At 34.0% G+C, this 26,742-nt stretch overlaps 1 protein-coding gene across 6 annotated transcripts in view; it reads left to right on the top strand.

The window, feature by feature from the left end:
* KRAS (KRAS proto-oncogene, GTPase) overlaps positions 1 to 26,742 on the top strand; it is a 39,618-nt gene that overhangs the window by 7,843 nt on the left and 5,033 nt on the right. For 2 of the 6 annotated variants that reach the window (XM_044775231.2, XM_070494964.1), the window contains exons 3-5: positions 13,367 to 13,545; positions 15,030 to 15,189; positions 22,643 to 22,766. In XM_044775231.2, coding sequence (XP_044631166.1) covers positions 13,367 to 13,545; positions 15,030 to 15,189; positions 22,643 to 22,762 — 459 coding nt within the window. In that variant the 3' untranslated portion in view covers positions 22,763 to 22,766. Of the gene's footprint in view, positions 1 to 13,366; positions 13,546 to 15,029; positions 15,190 to 22,642; positions 22,767 to 25,187; positions 25,189 to 26,742 lie in introns of all 6 variants that reach the window. The other 4 variants (XM_014832361.3, XM_070494966.1, XM_070494967.1 and 1 more) reach the window with 3 other exon arrangements.

Genomic DNA, 26,742 nt, shown 5'->3' with positions numbered 1-26,742 from the left:
TATTGAAAGTTTCCTATCAGTAAGAAAGAATGAGTTCATAATTGGATTAATTTGTTCCCTCTTTAGTGCTCTGAGCTGTAGAGTGTTTATTCACCAAGATTGATCAGTTTCTCTGTTTTTTTATTTTGCCTTGTTAATTGTGGAATTTACTTGTGGAATAGGGTATTTGGATCATAGAGGGAAAGTTTGTAATGTTAAATCAGCACTGAAGAGTGGGGTAAGAAAAGCCTTAGGTAATGTTGTAAGCTGTTATTTTTCTGGCTTTATACATGTGTATCAATACTTAGCAGTGAGGAATGGATTGGGAACTTTGCCCCTCAGGGGACATTTGGCACTGTCTGGGGATATTTTTGGTTGTCCCAACTTGAGGGAGGCATCTGTAGTGAGTAAAAGCCAGGGATGCTGTTAAACTTCCTACAGTGCAAAGGACGGCCCCGCAACAAATGATTTCTTGGCCCAAAATGTCAATAGTGCTGAGGTTGAGACCCTAAAATGTGTTACATAAAACTTTAAACATCCCGTAAATTGTCAAATTCACGTCCCTGAATAAGGTTTATGTTAGATTTTCTAACATAATATAGATTTAAACTTTACCTTTCTAAGCTAATAACAGGTTATATTACCTTACTCTAGCACTTTATTTAAACATTCTGTTTTTAAAATAGGGTACACACAGCAATTTTGTAAATGCATTTCTCTTCAAGGCTGGCCAGCTCTTCCCCCCTTTCAAGTGAGTGCCCTCTACTGGTCAACTTATTTGCTTTTATAATAAATCACAATGAAATCCTAAGTTTGGATAGTTTTCCTATTTAAACTGTGGGTATAATCAATTTCTAAAAATATAGAATTTATTTAGAAATCTTATTTTATATAATTAATTTTAAAAATCTAAAGTATCGGTTTTACTCTGCTAATATTAATATAAAGATTACTGTGTAGACTCGTTAGGCCTAACTAATTAAATATGTAGGTGAATATTTTTAACTGAGAAAAGAAATGTAGCGGTGTAGGAGAAAATAGGGTGGTTCCATTGTTGCTAACACTGATTGAGCTTACTTTGAGGAAATAAAAAGTGGCACTGTGGCTCTCTGAATTTCTTTACATGAACAGGGGAGATAGGTTATAGAAGAGTGCAAAGCTTAGCCATGTGTTACATGGGGTGTTAGGAAGGGCATATTCAAAAGTGGCAAATTGTGAAAGTTTACATTTTGTAGAACAGTTGTGAGCATCTGATGTTTAGAATAACACAAAATTCAGGCACTGTATTTAGGTCAATTTAAGAATAAGTACTTAATAATAATAACTTTATTTAGACCTGAATATTAAAAATTATTGGACATATTTTATGCTAACTTGGGTTTTTATAAATATAAAGCTTTAAAAACATACAAATGAAAGTTGGTAATGGAAATAAGTGAAAGGAAAAAAATGTTTTTATGGTTTGGCATCTTTTAAGAGATTCTAATTTTAACAATGCAGCTGGTTCCTTAATTCCATCAATATTTATTCAGTCCCCACCCCCCCCCCCCCCCCGTACCATGCAGCCTTCCTAGGGCCTGGAGATACATTGAGGAGCAAAAGGGACCAGATCCCTGCCTTCATGGAGCTTATTGGTCTTAGATGTATTTTGAAGAGCAGTGTTTCTAGACAGCGATCCTAATTATATATAACTTAATTCAGAGGCTTTATGCTTTAGGAAGGCATTAGATTTCTTCTCTCTCTTAGCTGTATTGTCTCATACTTTCTAGGTTTATGGAACAGTTATATTATTGTGATCTTAATGTAAAATTAGTGGAACTCTTAATAAAATTACTAGTCAAAATAAAATATTTGAGAGAATTAAGTAGGGATATAGTGCTTACCTTAGGTAATTTTTTCAGCTTTTTATTTTGAGAAGTTGCAAACCTATAGAAAAGTAGTAAAAAATAGTACAGTGAATACCTGTTACCCTTAGACTTGACATATTTGCCTTCTGTGTGTGTGTGTTTGTATGTATATATGTGTATACACACATGCTTGAATATATATTATTTATTTTTGCTGAAATACTTGATAATAAGTTGCATATGTTGCGACCCTTTACCTCTAAACTTCTACCTTCTAAAAGAGGTCTGCTTACTGGCCACATCTAGCCTGCTGTCTGTTTTTGTAAAGTTTTATTGGAGCACTGCCATGCTCGTGTGTTGATATGTTGTCTTAAAGTGGCAGAGTTGAGTAGTTGCAACAGAGACCAATGACTATCTGGCCGTTTACAGACAAAGTTTGCTGATCCTATTCTAAGAGGAATATTTCCTTGTGTAACTACAATGCAGCGATGAAATTTAGGAAGTTCAACTTTGATACAATACTTTATCTAATATACAGTCCCTATTCAAATTTTATCAGTTCCCAGAATTTTTCTGATCCAGGATCAAAAATTGGTTGTCCTGTCTCAAAGTCTCTTTTAATCTAGAGCAGTTTTTCAGCTTTCCTTAGTCACTTATGATAATAGCACTTTTTAAAGAATTCAGGCCAGCCGTTTTTGTAGAAAGTCCTCTCATTTAGTTTTGTCTGCTAGTTTCCTCATGATCAGATTCAGGTTACACAGATTTGGCAGGAATACTAATAAGTGATGTTTTGTCCTTCTTGGCGCATCAATCAGTACTCTGCGGGCTTTAAGATACTTTAAGAGCATAAATATCCTGTTCTCCAACATACTTGTACCCAGTGGCATGTAGCATCCACTGCTAATTCTTGCCAGAATAAATTACTACCATTGTGGTTGCAAAATGGTAATCTTCTAACTCTGTCATTACTTCTATGTTTATTAGTTGACATGTACCGTAAATAAGGGCTCTCTCTTTACTCTTCCCTCTCCTTATTTCTCTTTACTCTTCCCTCTCCTTATTTATTTGTTTGGTTTGTCTTATTTGTATCAGCATGGACTCATGGATTCTTTTGGTATTCAATGTATCTGTTACTGTCATTATTGATTTCGATGCTCAAATTTGTTTTTGATATGGCCAGTGGAATCTCTTTGAAGCTGGCCCCTATCCTTTTGACATAAGCTCATCAGTTTTTGAGCTCTTCCCTACCTTCTGGAACAGTGTGTTCCAGGTTCACCTTGTTCTTTCCCTATTCCCACCTTGGATTCAGCCATTTGTCAAAAGAGCCCTCATTCCTTTTAGCTGGAAATGCCATTTAGAAATCAAGACCTGGATGTTAGGTATGTTTATTGCTACTGGGGTGTCACTGCTTCTAGACCCTTTTCAATGGACAGAGCTAAGAAATATATTTTATTTAAAAATCATGAGTTCGTTCTTCCTCACCTTTCTCCATATCTTCTTTCTCCTGTGGTGAGAACTCTGGTTCTACCTTATATGAATTTTAATGTTAAACATTAGACAGCTGTTGAAATAAAAATGATAATGTCAGCCTTAAATCCTAGTTCTTGTAGTAGTATCTAAGTAACACAAATTGAGTGAATTAACATTCAGTTAGCTTGTTTATTTGTGGAATTGAGATTAAATATTTTTCTCCATTGGGAAATGTAGGGATTGTTTTCATTTTCAAAATATTCTTAAACCATTTAGGAAAACATTTAGGAAAAGATTGAGCTATTTGGCTACATAAAAATTAAGACATCATCTTTAGCAAAAATGCAAGACAAATGGAAACCTGGAAAGCCTATTTGCATCATATATCAATCAATAAGCTCTCATATAGGGGCTGGCCCCGTTGCGCAGTGGTTAAGTTCACATGCTCCACTTTGGCAGCCCAGGGTTCGCAGGTTTGGATCCTGGGCATGGACATAGCACCGCTCGTCAAGCCATGCTGTGGTGGCATCGCACATAAAATAGAAGAAGATGGCACAGATGTTAGCTCAGTGACAGTCTTCCTCACACACACAGAAAAAGGAGCTCTCGTATATGAATTAGAAAAAATTAAACATTCAAACAGAAAAAAAGGGGGGAGTGGCTAATAATATAAATAGCCAACCTATATACCATAACGTAAATAAAAAAAAAAAATGATGTATAAACATATAAAAAGATACTTCATTAGTATAGAAGTGCAAGTTTAAACAATAGTATTTTTTAGTTTCGAATTGGCTAAGATTAGATGATAACAGTGCTGGCAAGGAATGTTTATTGCAGTGTTGTTTAATGGAAATAATCCACATGTCTACCAGTAGGGAATGAGTAAAGTAAATTATGGTGTATCTATACCAATTATATTATACAGTTGTTGAAAAAGATTAGGTAGATCTCTGTACTGACATTGAAAAATGTCTGTTATGTAAGTGAAGCTGCATCATAGCACATTGTGTAGAATATGATTCCATTTGTCTAAAACCACTGTGATATGTGCATAAAATATGGTAGGACATCTGCCAAACTCTCATTCTCTGTAGAGTTTGATTTTTAAAAATGAGCATATACTATTTGAAAGGAAAAAGTAAATACTCGTTTTTTTTTTTTGGAGGAAGATTAGCCCTGAGCTAACATGTGCTGCCAATCTTCTTCTTTTTGCTGAGGAAGACTGGCCCTGAGCTAACGTCCGTGCCCATCTTCCTCTACTTTATATGTGGGACGCCTACCATAGCATGGCTTGCCAAGCAGTGCCATGTCCGCACCCAGGGAACCTGCGAACCCCGGGCCATCAAAGTGGAACGTGCAAACTTAACTGCTGTACCACCTGGCCGGCCCTGTAAACACTCATTTTTGAGGGAGAGAAGTCACTAATGTATTAGATACCATTATATTATTTCATATTTACTTTCTTCCCTCTTTTTAAAGCCTCAACAAATTGGATAATGCAGATGTATCTTGGATAAAGAAATCGGTATCAGACCAATTAAAGAATAGCTGAGAGATATATAATACAAAACATGAAAATTATATTGGCATGTGGAATTATTAAGATTGGATCCACGATCGATCCAGCCTCACATTCTGACCTTGGCATCAGGTGATAATTTGTGGGAGAATGCCACATGACTTCAACAGTTTATAGATGTAGGCTTTATAATATCCTCATTTTCAAATCTGTTATGCAGGTTTTCCTTGTTTATTCAGATTTTTGAACCAGCTTTATCTCTTGAAAGTAGTCTCTAGGCTTAAGCTAAGATTCAATATTCTCATAATTCTCGTAATTTCAAGTATCCATCATTTAGTAAGAAGTCTTTGTTTTCTTTATCCTTACTTTTAATGAATGTCTTAATCAAAAATTCTGTCATGAGAACCAGCTCTTTTAACACTCTTGCTGCCTAATCAAAACAGAAATCCAAACCCTCAGTTTTGGATCGTCTTCCCTGGAGCTCATCCAGCTTCATTATATGTAATTTGAAATACAGTGACCGGTTTTACAAAAAAGTTGTCCAAGTGGAGATGTACAGTGATTTTATAAGGACACCATACGACTGTTGCTGTCCATTCCTAGTAGCCAGTGTCCTGCCCCCTACCTTTTTGGCCTATGATAGCATGTTCAGTGTAATACATAAAATAATACAGTTAACTTTTTATAGCACTTTCCATTTTATAAAGGGATTTTCATGATCTTTAATCCTAACCTATGTAGTCCTGTTTGTTGTTATTTACCTGCTTTTACAGTTGACGGAACAATGGCTTAAAGCAGATGAGAGATTAAGTAGTTTGCCCACGCTCACTCCACAAATAAATGGAGTTCTGCGACTGCCCATAGATTGAAGATTCAGGAGTACATCTCTAGCCTAGACTTCTGTCCTGAGCATCAGCCCAGTATATCAAGCTGCCTGTAGGTCATAGCCACTGGAAGAACCCACAAACATGGAATTCAACATGCTGCAAACTGCACTCATCTTTTCCTCTTCCCTTCCCCTTCTGTTCCCATCCCCAATCAATAAGCTCTGCTATTTAAAAAAGTTCAAATATAATTCACATAGCATAAAATTCATCCTTTTAAAGGGTCTAGTTCAATGTTTTTTAGTATATTCACAAAGTTATGCAGCCGTCACCACTATCTAATTCCATAACATTTTTATCACCCTAGCAAGAACCCCCGTACCTGTTAACAGTCACTCCCCAATTCCTCCTGCCAGCCCCTGGCAACCACTAATCTGCTCTCTGTCTGTGAAATTGCTTATTCTGAGTATTTCCTATCATTGGAATCATACAGTATGTGGTCTTTTGTGTCTGGCTTCTTTCACACAGGATAAAGTTTTCAAGATTCATCCCTGTTATTGCCTGTTTTGATACTTCATTCCTTTTTATGGCTGAATAATATTCTGTTGTATGGATATACCATATTTTGTTATCCATTCCTCAGTTGATGGCATTTGGATTCTTTCCCCTTTTTTTGACTATTTTGAATAATGCTGCTGTAAATGTTCGTGTACAAGTTTTTGTGAACATATATTTTCAGTTCTCTTGGGTAAATACCTAGAAGTGGAATTGCTGGGCCAGATGGTAGAGCTTTATGTTTAACTTTTTGAGGAGCTGTCAGACTGTTTTCCCTAGTGGCTGCACCATTAACATTCCCACCAGCAATGTATGAGCGTAGTTCTGCCAATTTTATCCATCAACTATTTCTCACAACTATTAATATCCATCAGTACTGTTGTTGCTGCCTGTTCAGGTTCTATCACTTCTTGTAATAGTTTCCTAATTCATCTCCCAGCCTCAAATCTGATCCCTTTCTATAATTGGTTATAATAATGCTAATAATGTTATAATAATAATGTGAACCTGGTAAATCTGATCCTCCCTTTCTACTTAAAAACCTTTCAGTGATTTAGTATAAGATGAAGTTCACAACTCCTTAATATGGCATACAAGACCCTCCGTAAGCTGCCTTCTGCTTGATTGTTTCACTTCTACTTACCTATAATCCTTCTAAGCTAAAGTTTTAGCAAACTTCTTGGTTCCATGTACTCAACATGCTGTTTCATGTTTTTGTACTTTCTCTGTGCTCCTCCCTGCCTGGAATGTCCCTGTCATCCCCTGTCTTTCTTAATTCATACAAGCAGAGTTGATCTCTCCTTCTTGTGTGCCACCACTGTACTTTGTCCTGCATATGGTGTTGCATTTATTTCATTGTCTTTTAATTATTTGTTTACATTCATTTCTCTCCCACCTGACCTTGCTCATTGAGGTCAGAAACTGCATAATGTCTGGCACAGTATATGACACTTAGTAGATTTTTACTGAGTGTTCCTATGATCCAGGAGAGAATGGAGTAAGTAGGTGGGATTGAACAAATATGCTTGTGTTTATATATCCCCAATTCCTTGTTTCTTCCCTATTATAATTCTAGTATACCAGGTTATTGTACATGTTTCTAGCTGTCTTTGAGAACTGTCTACAACAACCTTCGATGGCTTATAACCAATAGTGTGCAACATATCATTCTGTAATAGATTCAAATAATCTTTTAGAAGAAACAAAATCTTGAGTGTTAAGAGAGTAAGAGTAAGTTTCTTGTTTTTTCCTGTCAGTGTTATTTAGCAGTACATGTAAACTACTTAAAATACTTAACACATTAAGAAAAGCTTACGAACATTTCAAAAGTGAATACACGAATAATACTTCAGCTGACATTTGCAGCAGTCCTATTCATTTTTACAAGAGCATCTGATGGAATCAGCAGCATGAAGAAGGAGATTAAATGGGATAATGCTTGTAATATGCTCGTCACAGTATCTGACACATAAGTAGGGGTGCAGTAATGTTGGCTGTTATAATTAATAATATGGTTACCTTTAGTAAAAGTTACTAATTTCTTTAGGTTTTTTGTTTACTATAATGTCTTCCAATGTCAGGGTTACTGCCTGAGTTGGAAATCTCAGTTGAGTATTTTAAAATGATGAAGGTACTGAATTACTTTGTTACTGCTAATTATAATAGAAAAATAACAAAATGATGTCCTGGTCACTGAGTTTCTCTCATCTTGAATGATTTAGTCTTGTAAATTCCTCTAATGGATCTATAGATAAGTTTCTTTACATAAAACAACACTTAAAAGCTTGTTAATAAACTGGACAACACTTTTTAAAAAAATTATACAGGGGCCGGCCCTGTGGCCAAGTGGTTGGGTTTGCACACTCTGCTGCAGCGGCCCAGGGTTTTGCCATTTGGGATCCTGGGTGCGGACATGGTACCACTCTTTGGGCCATGCTGGGACGGCGTTCCACATGCCACAACTGGAAGGACCCACAGCTAAGAACATACAACTATGTACCGGAGGGCTTTGGGGAGAAAAAGGAAAAAATAAAATCTTAAAAAGAAAAAATTACACAAGTCAGTGCACAAAAGATGAGAATTCCAAATGGGCAAAGGGCACAGGTGATGGGAATAAATATAAAAATATGAAAACAAAACTGTTTAACATTCTTAATCTTCAAAGAAATGAATAGTAAAACAATAAGAATTTTTAGCCTAACCAACTGACAGAAATTTAAAGAAAAATAAAGATATAAAATCCATTGTCAGTGAGTGGTGATGAAATGGGTACACTCTTAATGCTGTATGGAAGAGTAATATAATGAACATCATGTATGCACCAGCCAGCTTTTCCATATCTTAACATTCTGCCATATTTGGTTTAGATCCTTTTTCTTTTTCAAGATATAAAACTTAATACAGTTGAAGGTCCCTGTGTTCTTCTCTGCAGTCTTATTCTCTTCCTTCCCACAAATGTTTTTAAATCTCAGTATGTATTGTTTTGTTTATATTTTTACATTAAAGGTTTGATATTATATAAAACTTGCTTGAATACAGCCTTTATTAAAATATTCTTAATATATGAAATTTTAAAATTTACTTTATTGATTTAATAGAATTTACAATATTTTAAACTTGAGCTTATTTTTATGAGACTGTTTCTTAGTGTCTGCATGTATTTACATTGAATGGATTCATTTCGTTTATTCAGCAGACAATCCTGATTACCTAGTGTGTTCAGGACTGTCATGCACAGGGTATATAGTGGTGAGCAAAACAGATGTGAGCCCAATCATCATGGAGTTTGAAGCCTAGCAGGGGATATAGACCTAAACATTGCACAAATAAATACATAGTTACAAAATATAATATGTGCCTGAAGGAAACATCCAGGTGCTAAGGACGGAGAGTGGTAAGTCCTTTGGATTTTATTTTTAAGAATGATGGGATGCTATTTGAGGACTTGAAGCAATCAAGTGACATGATCTAACCTACATTTATAAATGATCACTGGCTGCTGTGTGGGGAATAGACCGTGATAGTAACCACAGGGATCCCTGCTGGGAAGCAGCTGCAGGAGACAGAATCGCTCTCATGGGCTAGGGTGATGGGGGTGGCTGCTTGGATTTGGAATATATTTTGAAGATGGATAAATGGTGTAAGATTGTGGGTAAGTATTAAATGCCTGTGTAATTTTTCTTTGTAAGACATTTTAGGATGCCATGTTAAGAATATCTCTATTGTAACTATCATTTCTTAAAAATAAACCGTATTTCCTTAGCATTGTTTACCACAAGTGACAGTACTGTGTCAAAGGCTATGAACATTTGCACGGCTCTTGATAAATCCTGAATGCTTTCCAAAAGGATTGTGCCTGTTTATTATATCACCAGAAATATTTGAGTGCTGTCTGCGATTAACTTTTGCCAGCATGGTATATTTCATTTAGAAAAGTTTTTTATACTACTTTAGTAAATAAAAAAATAGTGCTTTGGGTGTGAGGGGAGACAAGTGGAATAACTTTCTTTCATTTAATATTTGATTATGTTGAGTTAGTTTAAGTGGCTTTATTTTATCCTATGTCCCAAAGGATGTTAGTAACCTATGTCTCTGATCTAAAAGTTTATTGTATTCGAAAGACTGGAAATCGTACTAATTAAAAATGTAAAGTTTTGATCCTTTTCTTCCTCTATCCTTAACTGGTTTCATTGTAGAATCTGTATTTTTAAACTGGTTGGGCTTTGATAACCTGTGCTTTCTCAGCGTGGTGACTTTTTTTTTTTTAAGTGTAAAAGGAATAAATAATATGTGTTGAGAATACTTCAGATTTGTGAAAAGGTATTTTATTAGCTTAGAGCAGGGGTTGGCAGACCTTTCAGTAAACAGCCACATGGGTCTTTGTCATATCCTCTCTTTTTTTTAAAACAACCCTTTAAAAACTGTAAACACTATTCCTAGCTCATGGGCCATACAGAAACAGGTGGCAGAGTTTGGTCTGTGGACAGTAGTTTGCTGAACCCTTATTTAGGCTCCAGTCTTGGGAAAGATTCTACATTGATGCATAGATTTTTTTCTACCTCCACTTACTTATGGCTAACCTGAAGTTGGAACAAAATCTTTAGTATTTATATATCATTTTTGTTGTGTTCGCTTTCTGCTTTGTCATCAAACCTGTTAGTTCTTTTCAGATCATACTTCACCATTTAACACTTGTTCTTAAGTTTTTACCAAGTTGCACTGTCTTTATATATAAGCTCAGTGACTAATTGGGCTTCTAAGGATGACTCTAGTGCAGATTCACTTTGGAAATACTGAATTTTTAACCTAAACCTGTTATTTCTAATCGGCAGATTCTACTCATTGTTTATATAAGTAGGTTGTAGATTACTTTTTTCAGTAACTGAATGTGACTCAGAACTTTGCTGTCAATATTTTTAGGGTTTAGAAGGGAAAAGATAATAGGAATAAGATACGTGGGTGAATAGGGACAGCTTTTCCAGCTTCTCAGTCCCTTTGATGGAGTATTCATCATGGGAACGTGTTATGAAATATATGCATAAACTACTAATATGCCACATAAAGTGTACTTTTGGAACATAAAGTGTTTGAAAATTTTGTAAATGGGACTTTATTAATGTTCATCTTGGAGGCATTATATGTGGGCAGATGGCGAGTAATCCCCCAGTCATGCCTTGGGTATAGACTTGTGTGGCTCCAGAAACTATAGTCTTTAATTTTATTGTTGGTAGAAAATCTTAGATTTCAAGACTAAGGAAAGTATCAACTTACAAGGTTAACAGCTTAAGTTAGTATTGGTAACTGAAGAATGTGAGGTGACAGCAGTAGGTAAGGAAAATTCTTTGGTCTGTAGCCACACCTGGGTAATGAGTGGATGACTCTAGTACTTTGCTCTCAATTCCTGCTCTTTCATTATACTTCAAAACCACTGGTTTTCAATTTATAACATCCAGGAGTTCTTTGAAGTAGTTAATTAAGGAAATAGGCGATGATAAAATGTCAACCAAATGTTCAGATCTTTAGTAAAAAGCTTCTTGTTTAGAAAATAATATCTGTCCCTTTTTTTCTGATTGGTGAGATAATTAATTTTTATTACAGACAATTTGGAAAGTACAGTTTACTTTAAAAGATAAGCATGAGATCATAGTCTAATGTTAGCTCACAATTTTTAGAATTAGAAGCCAAAGAAAGAAATACATATAATATAGCATCTACTGCCAAAAAAAAGATAAGCAAGAGATAAATTATTTCTTAAATTATCTCCATCCAAGACTGCATTTAACATTTTGATGTATATACCAACAGTTTTTTAATATATGTACAGATTCATTTATGCAAGATATGTATATTTTATTGGGATCATGCTACATATGTATCTTTGTATTCTCCTTATATTGTAAATATTTTTCAAACATTTTACCAAAAACATGATTTTTAGTGGCAGTTCATCTTTTTAATGTTAGAATGGTCTGTAAAGTAGTTCGTGAACTCAGGGCACTTTAATACTACAGCCCACATGTGGAGTAGTCAGAAACAGTGTCCTTAGGTTTATCCTTTACACCCATCAGCAGCCCTGCCCCTCAGTCCATGAGCACCATCTTAGCACCATCCCTTGTCCTTATTTTTTGAGGCCTTATTTTCTGGAAGAGAGTGTGCGAAATCTTTTAGGCATAAGTATTAGTCAAAAGTCAGAGGAAAATCAGATTTTCATTTCAAGATTGTGTTAATGTTACCCACTCCTTTTCCTTTACACAGAGTTACCTAGTCTCTTTGAGATATCCATCCATCTCTCTCTCCTTCTCTGCCTAGCCCCCTTTTTCTGTTCAACAGAGGCCCCACAGAATTTGCAGATAAAACAATCATGCTCTTTACCATTATCATAGTATCCATCTGGCTGTTGGATATTGTTCCCAGGACTTCAGAAATGGATAAAGGCCTTAAAATCCTCAGGATTGACCATTCTCTTGTGTATTCCCTTGGCTATAAGTAAAATAGATGCATGACAATAATTTGTACGTTGATTGATTTTTCTTGCCATCTAAATCATCCTGAATAATAGAGTTGGTAGAACTATCCCATTTTTGTAATAATAATTTTCTTTTATGCAGAATTTGGGTCTTTTTGTTACCAACATGTACACTTGCATTGTTGAATCTCTGTATAATCCTTTCTTTAAAACCTTTTTTTTAAATTGTAGTAAGATATACATAAAATTGCATTGCAGCCGTTTTTAAGTGTACAATTCAATGGCATTAAGTAAATTCACAATATTGGGCAACCATTAGCTCTGTTTCCAGAACTTTTTCATCATCCCAAATTGAATTTCTGTGCCCGTTAAGCAATAACTCTCCAGCTCCCTCTTCCCCAGCCCCAAGTAGCCTCTATTTTTCTTTTTGTCTCTGTGACCTTACCTATTCTAGATATCTTATATAAGTGGAATCATAGAATATTTGTCCTTTTATGTCTAGCTTATTTCATTTAGCGTGTTTTCAGGGTTCATCCATGTTGTAGCATGTATCCGAATTTCATTCTTTTTCATGGCTGAATAAAGTTCCACTGTGTGTGTGTGTGTGTGTGTGTGTGTGTGTGTGTGTGTGTGTATGTATGTGCGCATGAGCGTTTTGCTTGTCCATTTATCTGTTAATAAACACTTGGGTTGTTTCTACATTTTATCTATTATAATAATACTGCTATGAACATTGGCATACAAGAATCTGTTTGAGTCCCTACGTTCAGTTCTTTTGGTTGTATACCTAGAAATGGAATTGCTGCATCATATGGTAATTCTGTGTCTGACTTTTTGAGGAGCTGTCAAACTGTTTTCCACAGTGGCTGCACCATTTTACCTTCCCACCAGCAGTGTGTAAAGGTTCCAGTTTCTCCACATCCTCACTAACACTTATTTTCTTTTTCTTTTTTTTTTTAAATAGCCATCCTAATGGGTGTGAAGTGGTAGCTGATCGTGGTTTTGATTTGCCATTCCCTAATGATGTTGAGCATCTTTTCATATGCTTATTGGCCATTTGTATATCATTGGAGAAATATCTATTCAAATCCTCTGCCCAGTTTTGAATTGGGTATTTTGTCTTTTTGTTGTTGAGTTGCATCTAACACCTTTTAAAAGTAAAAGGTGCACCATAATAATCCAGACTGTGTTTCTCCCTTCTCAGGATTCCTACAGGAAACAAGTAGTAATTGATGGAGAAACCTGTCTCTTGGATATTCTCGACACTGCAGGTCAAGAGGAGTACAGTGCAATGAGGGACCAGTACATGAGGACTGGGGAGGGCTTTCTTTGTGTATTTGCCATAAATAATACTAAATCATTTGAAGATATTCACCATTATAGGTGGGTTTAAATTGAATCTAATAAATTGACATGGAGGAGTAATTGTATCTTCCATTTATAGAGTCTTTGCTAACTGCCGTGCATAAATTAACTAATTTGAATTTTAAAATAATTTTTGTGAGGTGGATAATATCTCCGTTTTACAAATGAAGTTCTTGAGGAGTTGAGTAGTTTGTTCCAGATCGCATAGATAGTTGTCGAGCTGGGATTGAAACATAGCCTGTTTGACTCCAAAACCTGTGCTCGTAACCACTCTACACTAGAGAAACGAGGCTTTGAGCTGGATCCATCATACAGGGAAAGCCATCAGTAAAAATATGACAAGGTAACTGAGATGGTACCACTGGAAAAGCCTTAAAAATAAGCAAGTATATTTAGTGTGGAATTTCTTGGAATTGGATAAACATTGGCCTTAGATATTTAAGGGAAAAAACACAAGTCTGAAGTGTAAAAGATTGAAGTTTTTAAAGAATTTTAAAGTTTAAAGAATCTGACAAATCTGCATAAAACTGACTACTTTTATTAAAATAATCATTATTGGATTAAGTATATATTCTATTTCATTGAGGGTTTATAGTTTTTATAAAACTGCATATTAAGCAAATATCCCATTCATCAGCTATGTCGTACAGCAGTAAACATACAACTAGTTTAAGAGGTCTAACGTTTTACTTACGTAACATTTATTATAGCATGTTTTCTCTGTGGTCTAGTAATAGAGAAAAAGAAATTTGGGTGAGTGACAGTATTTTTGTAGAATAGTAAACAGGTGTAAATATGTTAACTTCTCCAAGTTTACTCAGTTAATAAGTAGAGGAACTCGGAATTTGAACCAATTCTGACTCTTGTCTACTCGCTTCTTATTCCATGCTGCATCTTTGAAATTCACCTAAAATAGTGAAGGAATATAATTTTGCCCCAAATTTAGAGTTTATCCACAGCTTATATTGAAAAATATCAACATATAGAAGGACTTTTATAGAATAAACAGAGTAATAATGTCAGTGTTGTCCACATAGAAATCAAAATCCACTTGGCACTTGCTTTGAGAAAGGAATGTATAAATTATGTTAATTTTTAATTTGTGTTTGTATAAGAACTTTTAATTCTATAGGTATACATTTAACAATATATAGTATATGTTTCTAAGATTATAATTTTAAAAATCAGGCATAGTACTTTCTTGGCCTAGAATTTTTCACTATTTTTTGTTTTATCATTGTGACCTACCTGCATATGAACATACTAGATTATAGTTTTACTGTATTTCTAGGTATTTGATCTTTTAAGAGACGTAGAAGTTCTCTGTTGAAGATGGAGGAAAAAAATAACTAGAAGGAGAATGAAGGAAAATTTGGTGTGGTGGGAACTAGGAATTCCATTAAAAGTCTTCTTTCAGCTATATTTTATGAAACAAAGTTGTGGACAGTTTGTGAAAGATTTTTGTTACTAATGCCTCTGCTGTAACTTTTTTTTCTCCCCAGAGAACAAATAAAAAGAGTTAAAGACTCTGAAGATGTACCTATGGTCCTAGTAGGAAATAAATGTGATTTGCCTTCTAGAACAGTAGACACAAAACAGGCTCAGGACTTAGCAAGAAGTTATGGAATTCCTTTTATTGAAACATCAGCAAAGACAAGACAGGTAAGTAAAACTGTAATAAATATAAAACTTCTCTACAAACTGTATCAGGTGATTTTAATCTTAATCAATTTACTAATATATTCTAATAACGTCATTTTGGGAGCAGGAGGGCAAGAACATTAATAGATGTACATACCTGATAGCATAACTTACATCATTTAATGTAATTTATCAATTTTTCTTTCCCTTATACTAAAATAGGAAATAAAACAATATTTATCTGGTAAATGTTCTCTTAAGGATATGAGAGGGCAGCGCTTCTTAATCCAGTGTTAATGGTATTATTTTTGGCTTTGGTTTTTTCCACATTGAACATTTCTCTTCAGCTCAGCACATCTTACATTCAGGATTCAAGAAATGTGGGACTCTTTTTTTACTGTTATGTTTATGAAGTCGAAGAACAGGGGAACAAATTTGAGTTTCCTATTTTAGAAGTGCTTTTAAGAGCATTATGTCATATGTTTCTGGATTAAATTTTGTTGTATTTGAAGGATTTTACTTTGGTAGAATTTTTTTTAAGGATATATTTATTTCTGGAGAAAGTTTTCATTAAAACAAGAGAATATTTAGAAAGTAAATAGAAATTCCTAATTATTCCTTTACTGTGTTGTTCTGACAAAAATTAATGCCAGATTGACCTTGAATTTTGTTTCAAAAATTATCTTCATTTTGAGTAACTTTTTCTCTAGGTAAAATAAAAGAATTTCTGTTGATATTATTTAACCTATTTGTATGAAATAAGAGTTTCACATATAGAAAAAAATCCTAGGAAGTAATATATAAGGATATGACTGAATACAATTTTCATATACTAAGAAATTGATGAATTTATGTTCCATACAAGATGAGTGTTTGTTTTGGGCTTTGTCTGGTTACGTTTACCTGTGAGCCCAGAAAACCAATTTTGTGGAATTTAACTTCTGTAATGCTAGGAGTTAAGAAAATTGATGAACAACTCACTACATGGTTGAACTTATAAAAACAGACATTCTAGAACTTCCATTGAATTTTGTAAAGAGGTAAAAATTTAAAACTAAACCATCATTCAGCTAGTATATATGTCTGTCCCCAGTGGAAATCCTATGTACCTCTTCCCAGTTGTACAAATTTGGTACACAGTGAAAAAACAATGAGTTCTATTTTAAGTTGTTGTTTTGGGATTAAAAGCTGCATTTCTGTAGCTTGACCATAGTACAAATATCTCATTCTAAAACCTGATTTATAGGTTAAAGACTTGCTATATACATCACTTCACTTCACTTTAGAGGAATTCAGATCTCATTCAGATCCATTCCCAAGGTCCCAAAGACTGGGAAGAGGTTTGGTTTTCTTCTTTTTACATGTCTTCTCTGACCAGACTCCTTGATTTCCCTTAGGGAGGAGGTACTCAAAAAACATGATTATAACTTTTTCTCCCAATATTTTCTATGAAAAATTTTCAAATATAAAATTGAAGGAATTGTATTGAAAACCTACTACCTAGGTTATATACCATTAACATTTTAACTTACATTATTTGTAGCTTTTAAAAGCATTTTTAGACTAGTGAACATTTTAGTTTACATTTTACAAAGAAAAGAAAAAAACCAAAGAGACTTGCCTCCTGTTAATAAAGGGTTGCAAATAGACCAGTGCTTCTCATACTTACATATGCATATGAAAAATCAACTGGGTTTCTTATTCAAATCTAGTTCTGATTAAGTGAGTTTGGGTTGGGACCTCGATTTACATTTCTAACAAGCTCTCAGGTGATGCTGATTTAGGTACTGGGACTGCCTTTGGAGTAGAAAGGTCATAGAGGACAGTAGAAGGGAGTCTTGTTCCCACAATGTTGCACTTCACTTCTCATGTGATAGCCTAAAGTAGCTGTGTCTTCTTTCCTTGTATGGTTACCAGCTCAGACATACTGGTTGATTCTTAATATGGTTTAATATACCACAGTATTTATAATTAATCATTAAACTACCTGGTTTCCTTTTAAAATAGACTTTTAGGTTTTATACTGGTTTTTGGCAGCGGGGGTGGGGTGGAAAGGTGTATGTAAGTCTGTATGCTATGGAAGTGGATTAACTTAAATTTGCTTTGTAGACATTTTTGTGGATCATCTAATTAAAGTATAGAATAATAGAATATAAAGAATACCTGTATTTTATTTCTTAACCTGGCACTCAGCTTTTTTTATTTATATCTTGTTTTTTTGATATCTGTATGTAATTTATGTTGCTTAACTTATTTAGTTTATGATCTTTAATTTCTTTTTATTACATGGACTTTTTGATTTGCCTTTCAACAGTTTATTCATCTTCTTCTTTTGAAATTAATTTGATATTTGCATGCTTTTGGAAGACTTTAAAGATCTATTCCAAGTAATCGTGGAGATTATACAATGAAATATATAAATTTTTATAAATTTTGCATCTCCAGTTTTTGTGAAAATTTGAAGCCGTATTTTCTGCAGAGTATTTTATTTGTTACTTCACCTGCTATTATTTGTTATTTGAACAAAATAAATATGCATATCCTTGTATTTATTGGCAGCTGCTTGGTTCATGCCTTAAGTTTTGGTCTTGAGCATGAACCTAAAATGCAAACACCAAAAAGAATTATATTGAAGTTAGTAGAAACAGAACATTCATTTAGAACTTCTCATAGATACAAGTCAAGGGTTGGCAAACTTCTATAAAGAGCCAGATAATAAACATTTTAGGCTTTGTGGGCCACAAGTGGTATCCGTTGGATTTTTTTTTTCCTTAAAATCCTTTAAAAATGCAATAGTCATTCTTAGCTTTTGGGCAGTACAAAACGTAGGCTGTGGCTGCCTTTGGCCTGAGGGTTGTAGTGTGCTGATCCCCGATTCTCCAGGGAACTGCATTGTTAGATTAGACACCAGAAATTAGGTCAGACATTCAACTTAAATTTTACAGGCTAACATGAGTAATTTTAAAGTAAAATTAATGTATTCTCTGAAGGAGAAATAGGAGTTTTACTCTAGCGTTTTTTAAGATTAGAGTTGCAGAATTATGTACTTTACCAACTTTGTAATTTTAAAAAGCCTGTTAGATGACTATAATATATAATTATATTTCTTTACTAATATTTCTTTACTATATATATATATAGAGAGAGAGAGAGACCGTAATATAATGAATTATTTTAGTCCACTTCTGAAAGGCCAAAGTAGTTTTTATTTTCTGCTAGTATGCTGTATGTGGTCTCTATGTTCTTAGTGTTTAAAGACTGCTACCCAGTTCATATTTATCTGAGCAGTTAGTAACTGACAGATTTTTCTGGGCTTTTTGGGTAGTGTATGGCAGTTGAAGCCAAAGCACTGACACCATGGTAATCAGCCATGTGTTTTCCAGTCTCCTAAAGTCAGAAATGGGGAGAGTTCAATAAACTGAATGACAAAAGCAGAATTCTCTATCTGCTACTCCTGATTCAGCTTTTTTGCTTTCTGAAGGTCTCAATTTGAGCATAATGTGAAAATTAGTTTTACGAACTTAAAAATGTTGAGTGATTAATTTGCTGTTTTTTGTTGTTAATTTCTAGATACTTAAAATTAGTTGTTAGAAGACATCCATGAAAGAAAGCTCCTGATCAAATTGTTTTAAAAAGGCAAACCTAACAAAAACCTCCCCTTATGTGCCGTAGTTGTTTGTGTACATGAGATCAGTATTTTGAACTTTAGCTTTTTATGAATTGAAAACAGACAGAACAATTACTGAGCACCTGCTGTACACCATGCATAGCCTCCCCAGTAGTGTTATTGCTGCATTTCATTAGTACCTGAGATGGGCTATAATTTGGCAAGGTTTCTTGAGAAATTCAGCAGTGCAAGTTGCTTTTTAGAATACATCGTGTTCCTCCCATTCCTCTCCCCCAAGAAGGCTAGTATTCTTGCATCTGTTTCCTTGAAAGAGTTTGCAAGATTTTTTGCAGATAATAAGGCATTCAACAGTAACAAATCCTTATTTAAAATTAAAATCACTTAGTGAAAGCATTATAGGCACTAGGATGTAGAATGATGCTATCTGTTAGCAGTTGTTTCTCCAGTATGGAGTGCTCTTTTTTCGTAGTCTCATAAGTATGTTTTCAGATAATAGCAGAGCTGAAAATATTGTCAAATCTCTTGATTAAAAAAATTCTACATATATAAACTTGTGCAGTTTTGTTCCTCCATAAATATTTTCAAACTTGTTCTTAAGGTTTAATAAGTGATGTTTGAAAAGGAATATATGTGGCAACAAGCCATATCTCAAGAATAAATCATTGAGTGCCAGTTAAGAGCTTAGTGACTAGCCACAGGGGGTATTAAATATCTGTTTCGGCTACGCTTTATCTTTAAAAATTACCTGCAAATTTTGGAATATGAAACCAGCATTCTGTACCAGTGGTTTGAGGTGTATGTAGGATAAATAATGTTCTGTTGATGATTGTATGATTTCAAAGCATATTATCAAGAAATAAGGAATTTAAGTCTGAGAAAATATGGTAAATAACTGACTCTTTAAAATCTAATTTAAATTTCCTATTAGTAAAAGTAAGAAATGAAAAAAGTCACTCTGGAATAACTATTTCTCAGTGTTGTTAATTATCTTAGCCACGGAGGTCCTAATACTGATTGTTGGTGGTGGGTAGTAGTCTCTCTTAACTCTTGGCTTCCAATTCTCTCTGCATTGCTGGAAACAAAAATCATATATTCTGATATTGGTGATGGGGATGTGCACATTTAAAAAGCAGACATGTTCAAACTGATTTTAGAAATAAGTCACAATCAAAATTTGCTTCTGCTAAATTAGTAGAGGACCAAAACCCTGTTTTTTCCCCCCTCATAGCATGTTTTAGTCCTTCTTCATTGACCTCATAACTCTTTTTTTAAACAAGAATAAAAGTTTACAGTCTTAAAAAATATGAGCTTTTACCTGGTTTGTTTTACTTATTTATATGTATATATTTTAATTTCTTGAATTGATTTTCAAATTGAAAGAGAATAATTTGTGAAAATATCTTAAATGCCAGCTCATGCTCTACATTTTACATGCTCTACAAGAGTCATTTTTATGCCTTAAATTATCTTATAGTGAGAATCTAATATATAATTTTTTTCAAGGACGTATAAGTGAAAATAAACCCTGTCTTCTTGAGAATTAATGATAAATATAAAATATTAAAAATTTTATGTACAGGTACAAGTGGCTGTCTAATTTAAAGTACCAACATATTTAATGATTTCAGAAAATGGTTAAATGCCTGTTTTCTAGTTGGCTTAGCTAGCTAGTTGATTAAATTGATTCCGTTAAAAATAAGTTGCAAATTTTCTGGGGCTATAATGATTTTTGTATTAGATAGCTGAATAGAAATATATCACTGGGTAGTATAAGTAATTTGAGATGTACATTTTAATATATAATCAACTTTATTTAAATGCCTACTTCTTAACTGAAACTTAATTGTATGAGTTTAAATTAAAGTTTTACTTTAAAGGTAAATTAACAAACTCTAATGAAGCAGTTCTTAATATAGTCTTCAGATTTACAAAAATTAATATACCCTAAAGAATTGAGATGTCTAGACAATGGATGTGCAATGACTTCTGCATGCAAAAATTATGTCTTAGCAGCAAATGGCTGATTCTCTGTCCCTGATTGAATTTAAAACTACAAATCAGGGCCAGCCCCAGTTGCCTAATAACCTTGTTGTACTCTACTTTGGTGGCATGGGTTCCGTTGTAGGGCACAGACCTACACTACTCATCTGTTGGTGGCCATGCTGTGGCAGCAGCTCACACATAGAAAGCGGATGATCACCAGAGCATGTTAGCCCAGGGTGAATCTTCCTGAGCAAAAAAAAAAAAAAAAAAAACAACAAAAACCCCGCTACAGATCACACTTTTTATTAGCTTTTAACGTGCTGGGTCCATTTTGTCACATTGAGTTCATAGAAAGACTGATATTACTAATCCTAGAGAGTTAAAATATGCCAATCCCCATAGTGAGTAATTCATCCTTAAAATTAAAAGAACAGATTAAGCTTAAAATTAAGAGTGCAATAAAATATACCAGCTTTCCTAAACACTTATGTCTTCCTTTTAGAAGAATGAACGCGAATATTACATCTTTTAGTTTGTACTACATATAGATTAATATTTGTGTGCATTTCTCTTTTAGAGGTCAGCTTCTACTTTGGTGGTATGTTTTTCTGGACAAACCGGCAGTACAGTTAACTAAACACTGTGTCCCCTTTGGCTCCTGCCTAATTTTTTGGACTAGAGAAGACATTAAAAACTTTGTTGATCTCCATATGGACATACATGTATGATTGTGTTTATTATCATAGCATTCTTGCCATAGCCTTAAGCAGGAGAAGTCCCTTTTCCCCTTTAGAGTACTTAAATTAGAGTAGAAATTGTGAAGCCAGTATAATTGGATACTCTTCTAAAAATTATTTTTAAGACTTGTAATAAGGATACAAAATGCATTGCTGGGTCCAGCCCGGTGGTGCAGCTGTTAAGTTTGCACGTTCTGCTTCAGAGGCCCGGGGTTCTCCGGTTCGGATCCCGGGTGCGGACATGGCACTGCTTGGCAAGCTATGCTGTGGCAGGTATCCCAGATATAAAGTAGAGGAAGATGGGCACTGGGCACAGATGTTAGCTCAGGGCCAGTCTTCCTCAGCAAAAAGAGGGCAATTAGGCAGCACATTAGCTCAGGGCTAATCTTCCTCAAAAAAAAAAAATGCATTGCTATTATTTTGTGTGTGTATTTTCAACAATTCATGATGTTTTCATATTTTATGATAAACAACCCTCGTTTATCATTTTTATTTAAATAATGTAATTATTCATCTACAAAAGTCCCAGTGTGGACCCTAGAAATAGACTCGTTAGTGTTGTAATTAAAGATAGAACTCAAGATTCCAGTCTCTCCATCCAGCTTTGTTTTGAGGTTCTTTTTATATTTTGTTCTTTTAACAAAAGTTGAACATCCCTTTCGTACCATTTTTCTTCTCACTCCCCACACAGGGTGGGGGCAGGAGGAGTAATGCAATGGGGATCAGTGATACATAAAGCATTTGTTTTCCTTAAGTCAAAGAAATAATTTAAATTTCAGCTTAGGCTTTAATTTCATGCCTAGTAAACTAAGATGATTGCATTAATTGATACATAGATACTCATACATGTATTTAGGTTTTTCATAATCTCCCCTAATTCCTAATTAAAATTTTTTTAAAAAAATTCTAATTCCATTACAAAACAAAACTGATTTTAAAGAACAAACCAGGATTCAAGCCCATATTTTAAAACTACATCCCCAGTTATATTCAAACAATCTGATGTCTATTTTTTAAAAAATTCTCAAAGCTCATAATTTCAAACTTCTTGCACATGGCTGGCTATCCCAATAAATTACTATTACCAATGAAACAGACTTTAAAGAAGTTGTGTTTTACAATGCAGAGAGTGGAGGATGCTTTTTATACATTGGTGAGAGAGATCCGACAATACAGATTGAAAAAAATCAGCAAAGAAGAAAAGACTCCTGGCTGTGTGAAAATTAAAAAATGCATTGTAATGTAATCTGGTAAGTTCAGCTTATTAATTTTGGCAGAAAGCAGATGTCTTTCAAAGGTAACAAAGTAGCAACCACTTTAAAGCTACTTAGGTGTGGGATTTTAGTTTGAAGTATTAAAAGACCAGAAACTTGTGTTTGTTTTCATAATTAGTACATTTATTTTTAATCTACTGGATATTATAAATGAGAGGTTTTTTTCTTTAAAAAAATTTTTTTAATTGCTTTTTCTCCCCAAATCCCCCCAGTACATAGCTGTATATTTTAGTTGTGGGGTCCCTCTAGTTGTGGCATGTTGGACGCCGCCTCAACATGGCCTGATGAGTGGTGTTGTGTCCGCGCCCAGGATCTGCACCCAGGACCTGTGAAATTCTGGGCCACTGAAGCGGAGCGTGTGAACTTAACCACTCAGCCACGGGGCCGGCCCCGAGACACTTTTGATAGTTATAGATTACATTCATCATAGGATGTAGGAAGAAAATATATAAGAAGTCCCATAGAGTTGTAAGGTTGAATGGCCCAGACGGTGGGAAAGGGCCATTCTTACCACATATTTTTTCTTTTGGACATTCCACAAGCAAATATTTGTTCTGCCTGTGTACTCTAACTTGGTGGCATCAACATCTCTTTTTTATACCCAAGTGACAAATCTGGGAGTCTTGGGATGACTCCTACATCCCTCTTTTTCACCCCTATTTGGAGTCAGTCATAAATTCCAATGATGTTACATTCTAACTCTCATCACATCATTTGTTCAGACCCCTATCATTTCTTGCTAGGACTATTATAACCTCATATTTGGTGTACCTCTTGCCACCTTCACTCACAGTGCAACCAGAGAGAGACACTTAAAAGAAATGTCATTCTCTTATCTTTAAAGCCAGTCACTAACTTCCTGTTACCTATGGAATAACATCTCAAGTTTCATAGCATCTTATATATGGCTCTTAATACCTTCCTATACCTCCAGCCTTTGGCTTTATTTCTAAAAACTCCATGTCTGAAATTTTTTGTCTTTATGTAAATAAACGCCATGTTATTTCTTACATTCTCTTGAGTCTTGGCTGTTGCTTTTGTTTGGAATGCCAATATTCTCATCCCCTAGTCATATTAATTAGCTAACACTCTTTCATGATTCTTCAGTCCCCTGTTCTTGAAGAATCTTTCTTTAAACCCTTATATTGGTCATAATGCCCTTCCTGTGTATTCCCAGTATACTGTTAACTGTTATGCACTTACCATGTTAAATTGAAATAACCTCTTTTATGTCTTATTCCTGTACAGTAGAATCTTAGAGAGTCATAGGTTTTTAATTTTTGCATGCCCATGGCCTAACGAGGTTCCTGGCATTTAGTAGCTCCCTGTTTGGATTTATTGAGTGGAATATCTCAGTTTCCTTTTTAACCAACCCATATTAAATTGAGTCTTGCTCAGAAAATATTTCACTCAATAGATGCCATGAAGTTCATGCCAAAGCTTAAGATTTTGATGCATATTTTTTGTAGTATATGTTCTGTGAGAACATGAAATAAAATGATAGGATATCGTTTATTCTGCTTAAATTAAAGGTTGTATTCTTTATTATATGAATTTAAGGTCTGAAATAAATAATGTATCTCCCAAAAGTATAAAAAATAAATCTGAATAGTAGATATTATGTGGTATACTAATCTGTTAAACTCGGAAGATGACACACAAAGCATGACTGGCATTAATTTTTACTGAGATTTATGAACAGTATTTTTTGAGTGTCATTGTGTAAAGCAATATTTTAATTTAGAAGTTGTGGTAAATTTAACATTATAATGCAACTTGAAAAGTTAAACTTTTGAAATAAAAGTAGCCATGACCAGATTTAAATGATGTTTTTTTAATTTTCTCCTCCTATTGTCTTACTCCTAGATGATTTTTAAAGTAGAACTATTTAGAATAAATTAAGTTTCATGCTTTAATTTTTATTTAAAACAAAGGTGGAAGCATATACTATTCTAAAATGTCTAACTTGTGCAAACTATATTTTCAGTGACTATGTAGTGTGAATGTCGAATCATTGTTAGGCATGATGAATGGAATCCTTTTTTTTAGTGGATATGGATAGCATTTATATAAAGAAAACAGTATACTTGATAATACTTAAAATTTTAAATAATGGTACAAAATTAATTTGACTACCATAAATATATACAAATTAATTTTTCTTAGTCCTAAAATGGATGAGTTTAAACAAAATAATTACTGGGATACTACTTTTGTCCTTTTATGTGTGTATGAGAATGACTAGTTCCCATATGAAAAGAAGGAATTCACTGCCTGGTTTTGATTAATTGTTACATTTCCCTAATCATTGAGATTATTTAATTTTAATGAGATTATATAGAAAGGAAGAGTTCAGTGCAATAGGAACCTAAAGTATTTGTCAGGATCTTAGAAAAGGGTAATGTTATCAAATTCTATCTTCACTCTCTCCTAAATACTTGTGTATTGTTTTCACCTAGAGTGTGTCTTCTCTATTTCCATATCATGGTTTTTCATTTTATCTGCTTCACTATTTTAGTACCATTGACATTTTTCTTCCTTATAAAAGCAGTTGAAATGGAGTAGACAACATAAAGATGTGGGATCAAAGGGAATCTGTGGAGGGTGGGCAAGTTGGATTAGATCCTCTTTTAAGATTGCATCCCATTCTAAGGGTTTATAATTATAAATTAGTCAAGGTTGGTGAGCTATAAAATAATTATTCTTTATTCTATCATGGGAAGCTTTTCAATCTCTGTGTTAAGGTTAGCATGAAGGTTTATATATATATATATTGCTGAGATATATACATATATATATGTATTGCTGAGAAATTACATCTTATCGGTTTTCCTTTCTCCTTTGGGTCATACAAAAGCAGTGTTTACATTGTATCAGTAATGATATCAGAAAGTGGGGAATATCAATGAGTACAGTTTTGGACTTTATTGGGACTTTTTTTCACTTGTGTTCAAATCAGTAATGCTGGTTTTTATCCTACAACTGTTTGTTTAAATGTGAGCAAGGCCTCTCACTCTTACTCTGTTTACTTCTTTAAAAATATTGGTAGTACTTTTCTAAATTTTAGATCTGTTGTAAAAAGTAGTTATCTGTAACTTGAATGAAAATGCTCTGAATTAATTTTGTTATTTTGAAATATTAATTGTGGAAGATCTTAGTAATGCAGTAAAGGAGAAATCATATCACTGTTAAATTTTTAAATTTTAAATTATTTTCAAGATAATATAACTTAATGAAATGATTGTGTTTATATGAATATTCAACAGAGGTGATTAAATGAGTAAAAACCCAATTGTCATTGTTCTTAAAGTGGCTTGATTTATACGACTTCGTTGGGTATTTGTTCCTAAGACTCCCTCTAGTGTCTAGGTTTGAAAACATTAGGTTAACAGGCCTTTTCTTTTTAGTAGTTACTACTCAGTGGAACAGATTTTAAAATACATAGAGGATATTTTTTCTTTAATTTTTATTTTGCTTTTATATTTAATTAGCTTTTTAACGGGGACATGGCAAAAATCGACTTATGTGTGGATCTTATATAATTTAAGTATTGAAGGGTTAAAATCCACTGTCCTGCTATGGCTTTGAGAGCACCATTTTTCACTTTATGAATTATCAGGTTGAAAATTATTCTGATTTGAAATCACTTTCAGTTATTACTGAGTTAGATGCCTTGCTTTGATCATAAATAGATGTAGACCAAAATGACCTAATGGAAATTTCTTTGAAGATACAGCATTTGGCTTATATGGCAAGCTTTTGAATACTTAGTATACTCAACAGAAACTAAAACAATAATAAATACAGGAGAATCTTCTCCAAGTTGGTAGACTACACCATTGATTTAGCTCATTTCTCCACATATCAGAGATACTACATTTTTCAAAGTAGTGTGTCTTGTGTTGGGATCACTTTAAATTTATTTCTTATATGATAAGTATATGAATGGAAA

This window comes from Equus asinus, chromosome 22, assembly GCF_041296235.1.
Source record: "Equus asinus isolate D_3611 breed Donkey chromosome 22, EquAss-T2T_v2, whole genome shotgun sequence".
NCBI classification, from domain to species: Eukaryota; Metazoa; Chordata; class Mammalia; order Perissodactyla; family Equidae; genus Equus; species Equus asinus.
Note: the sequence above shows the minus strand (reverse complement) of the source record. Positions and strands in the feature narration are given on the sequence as shown.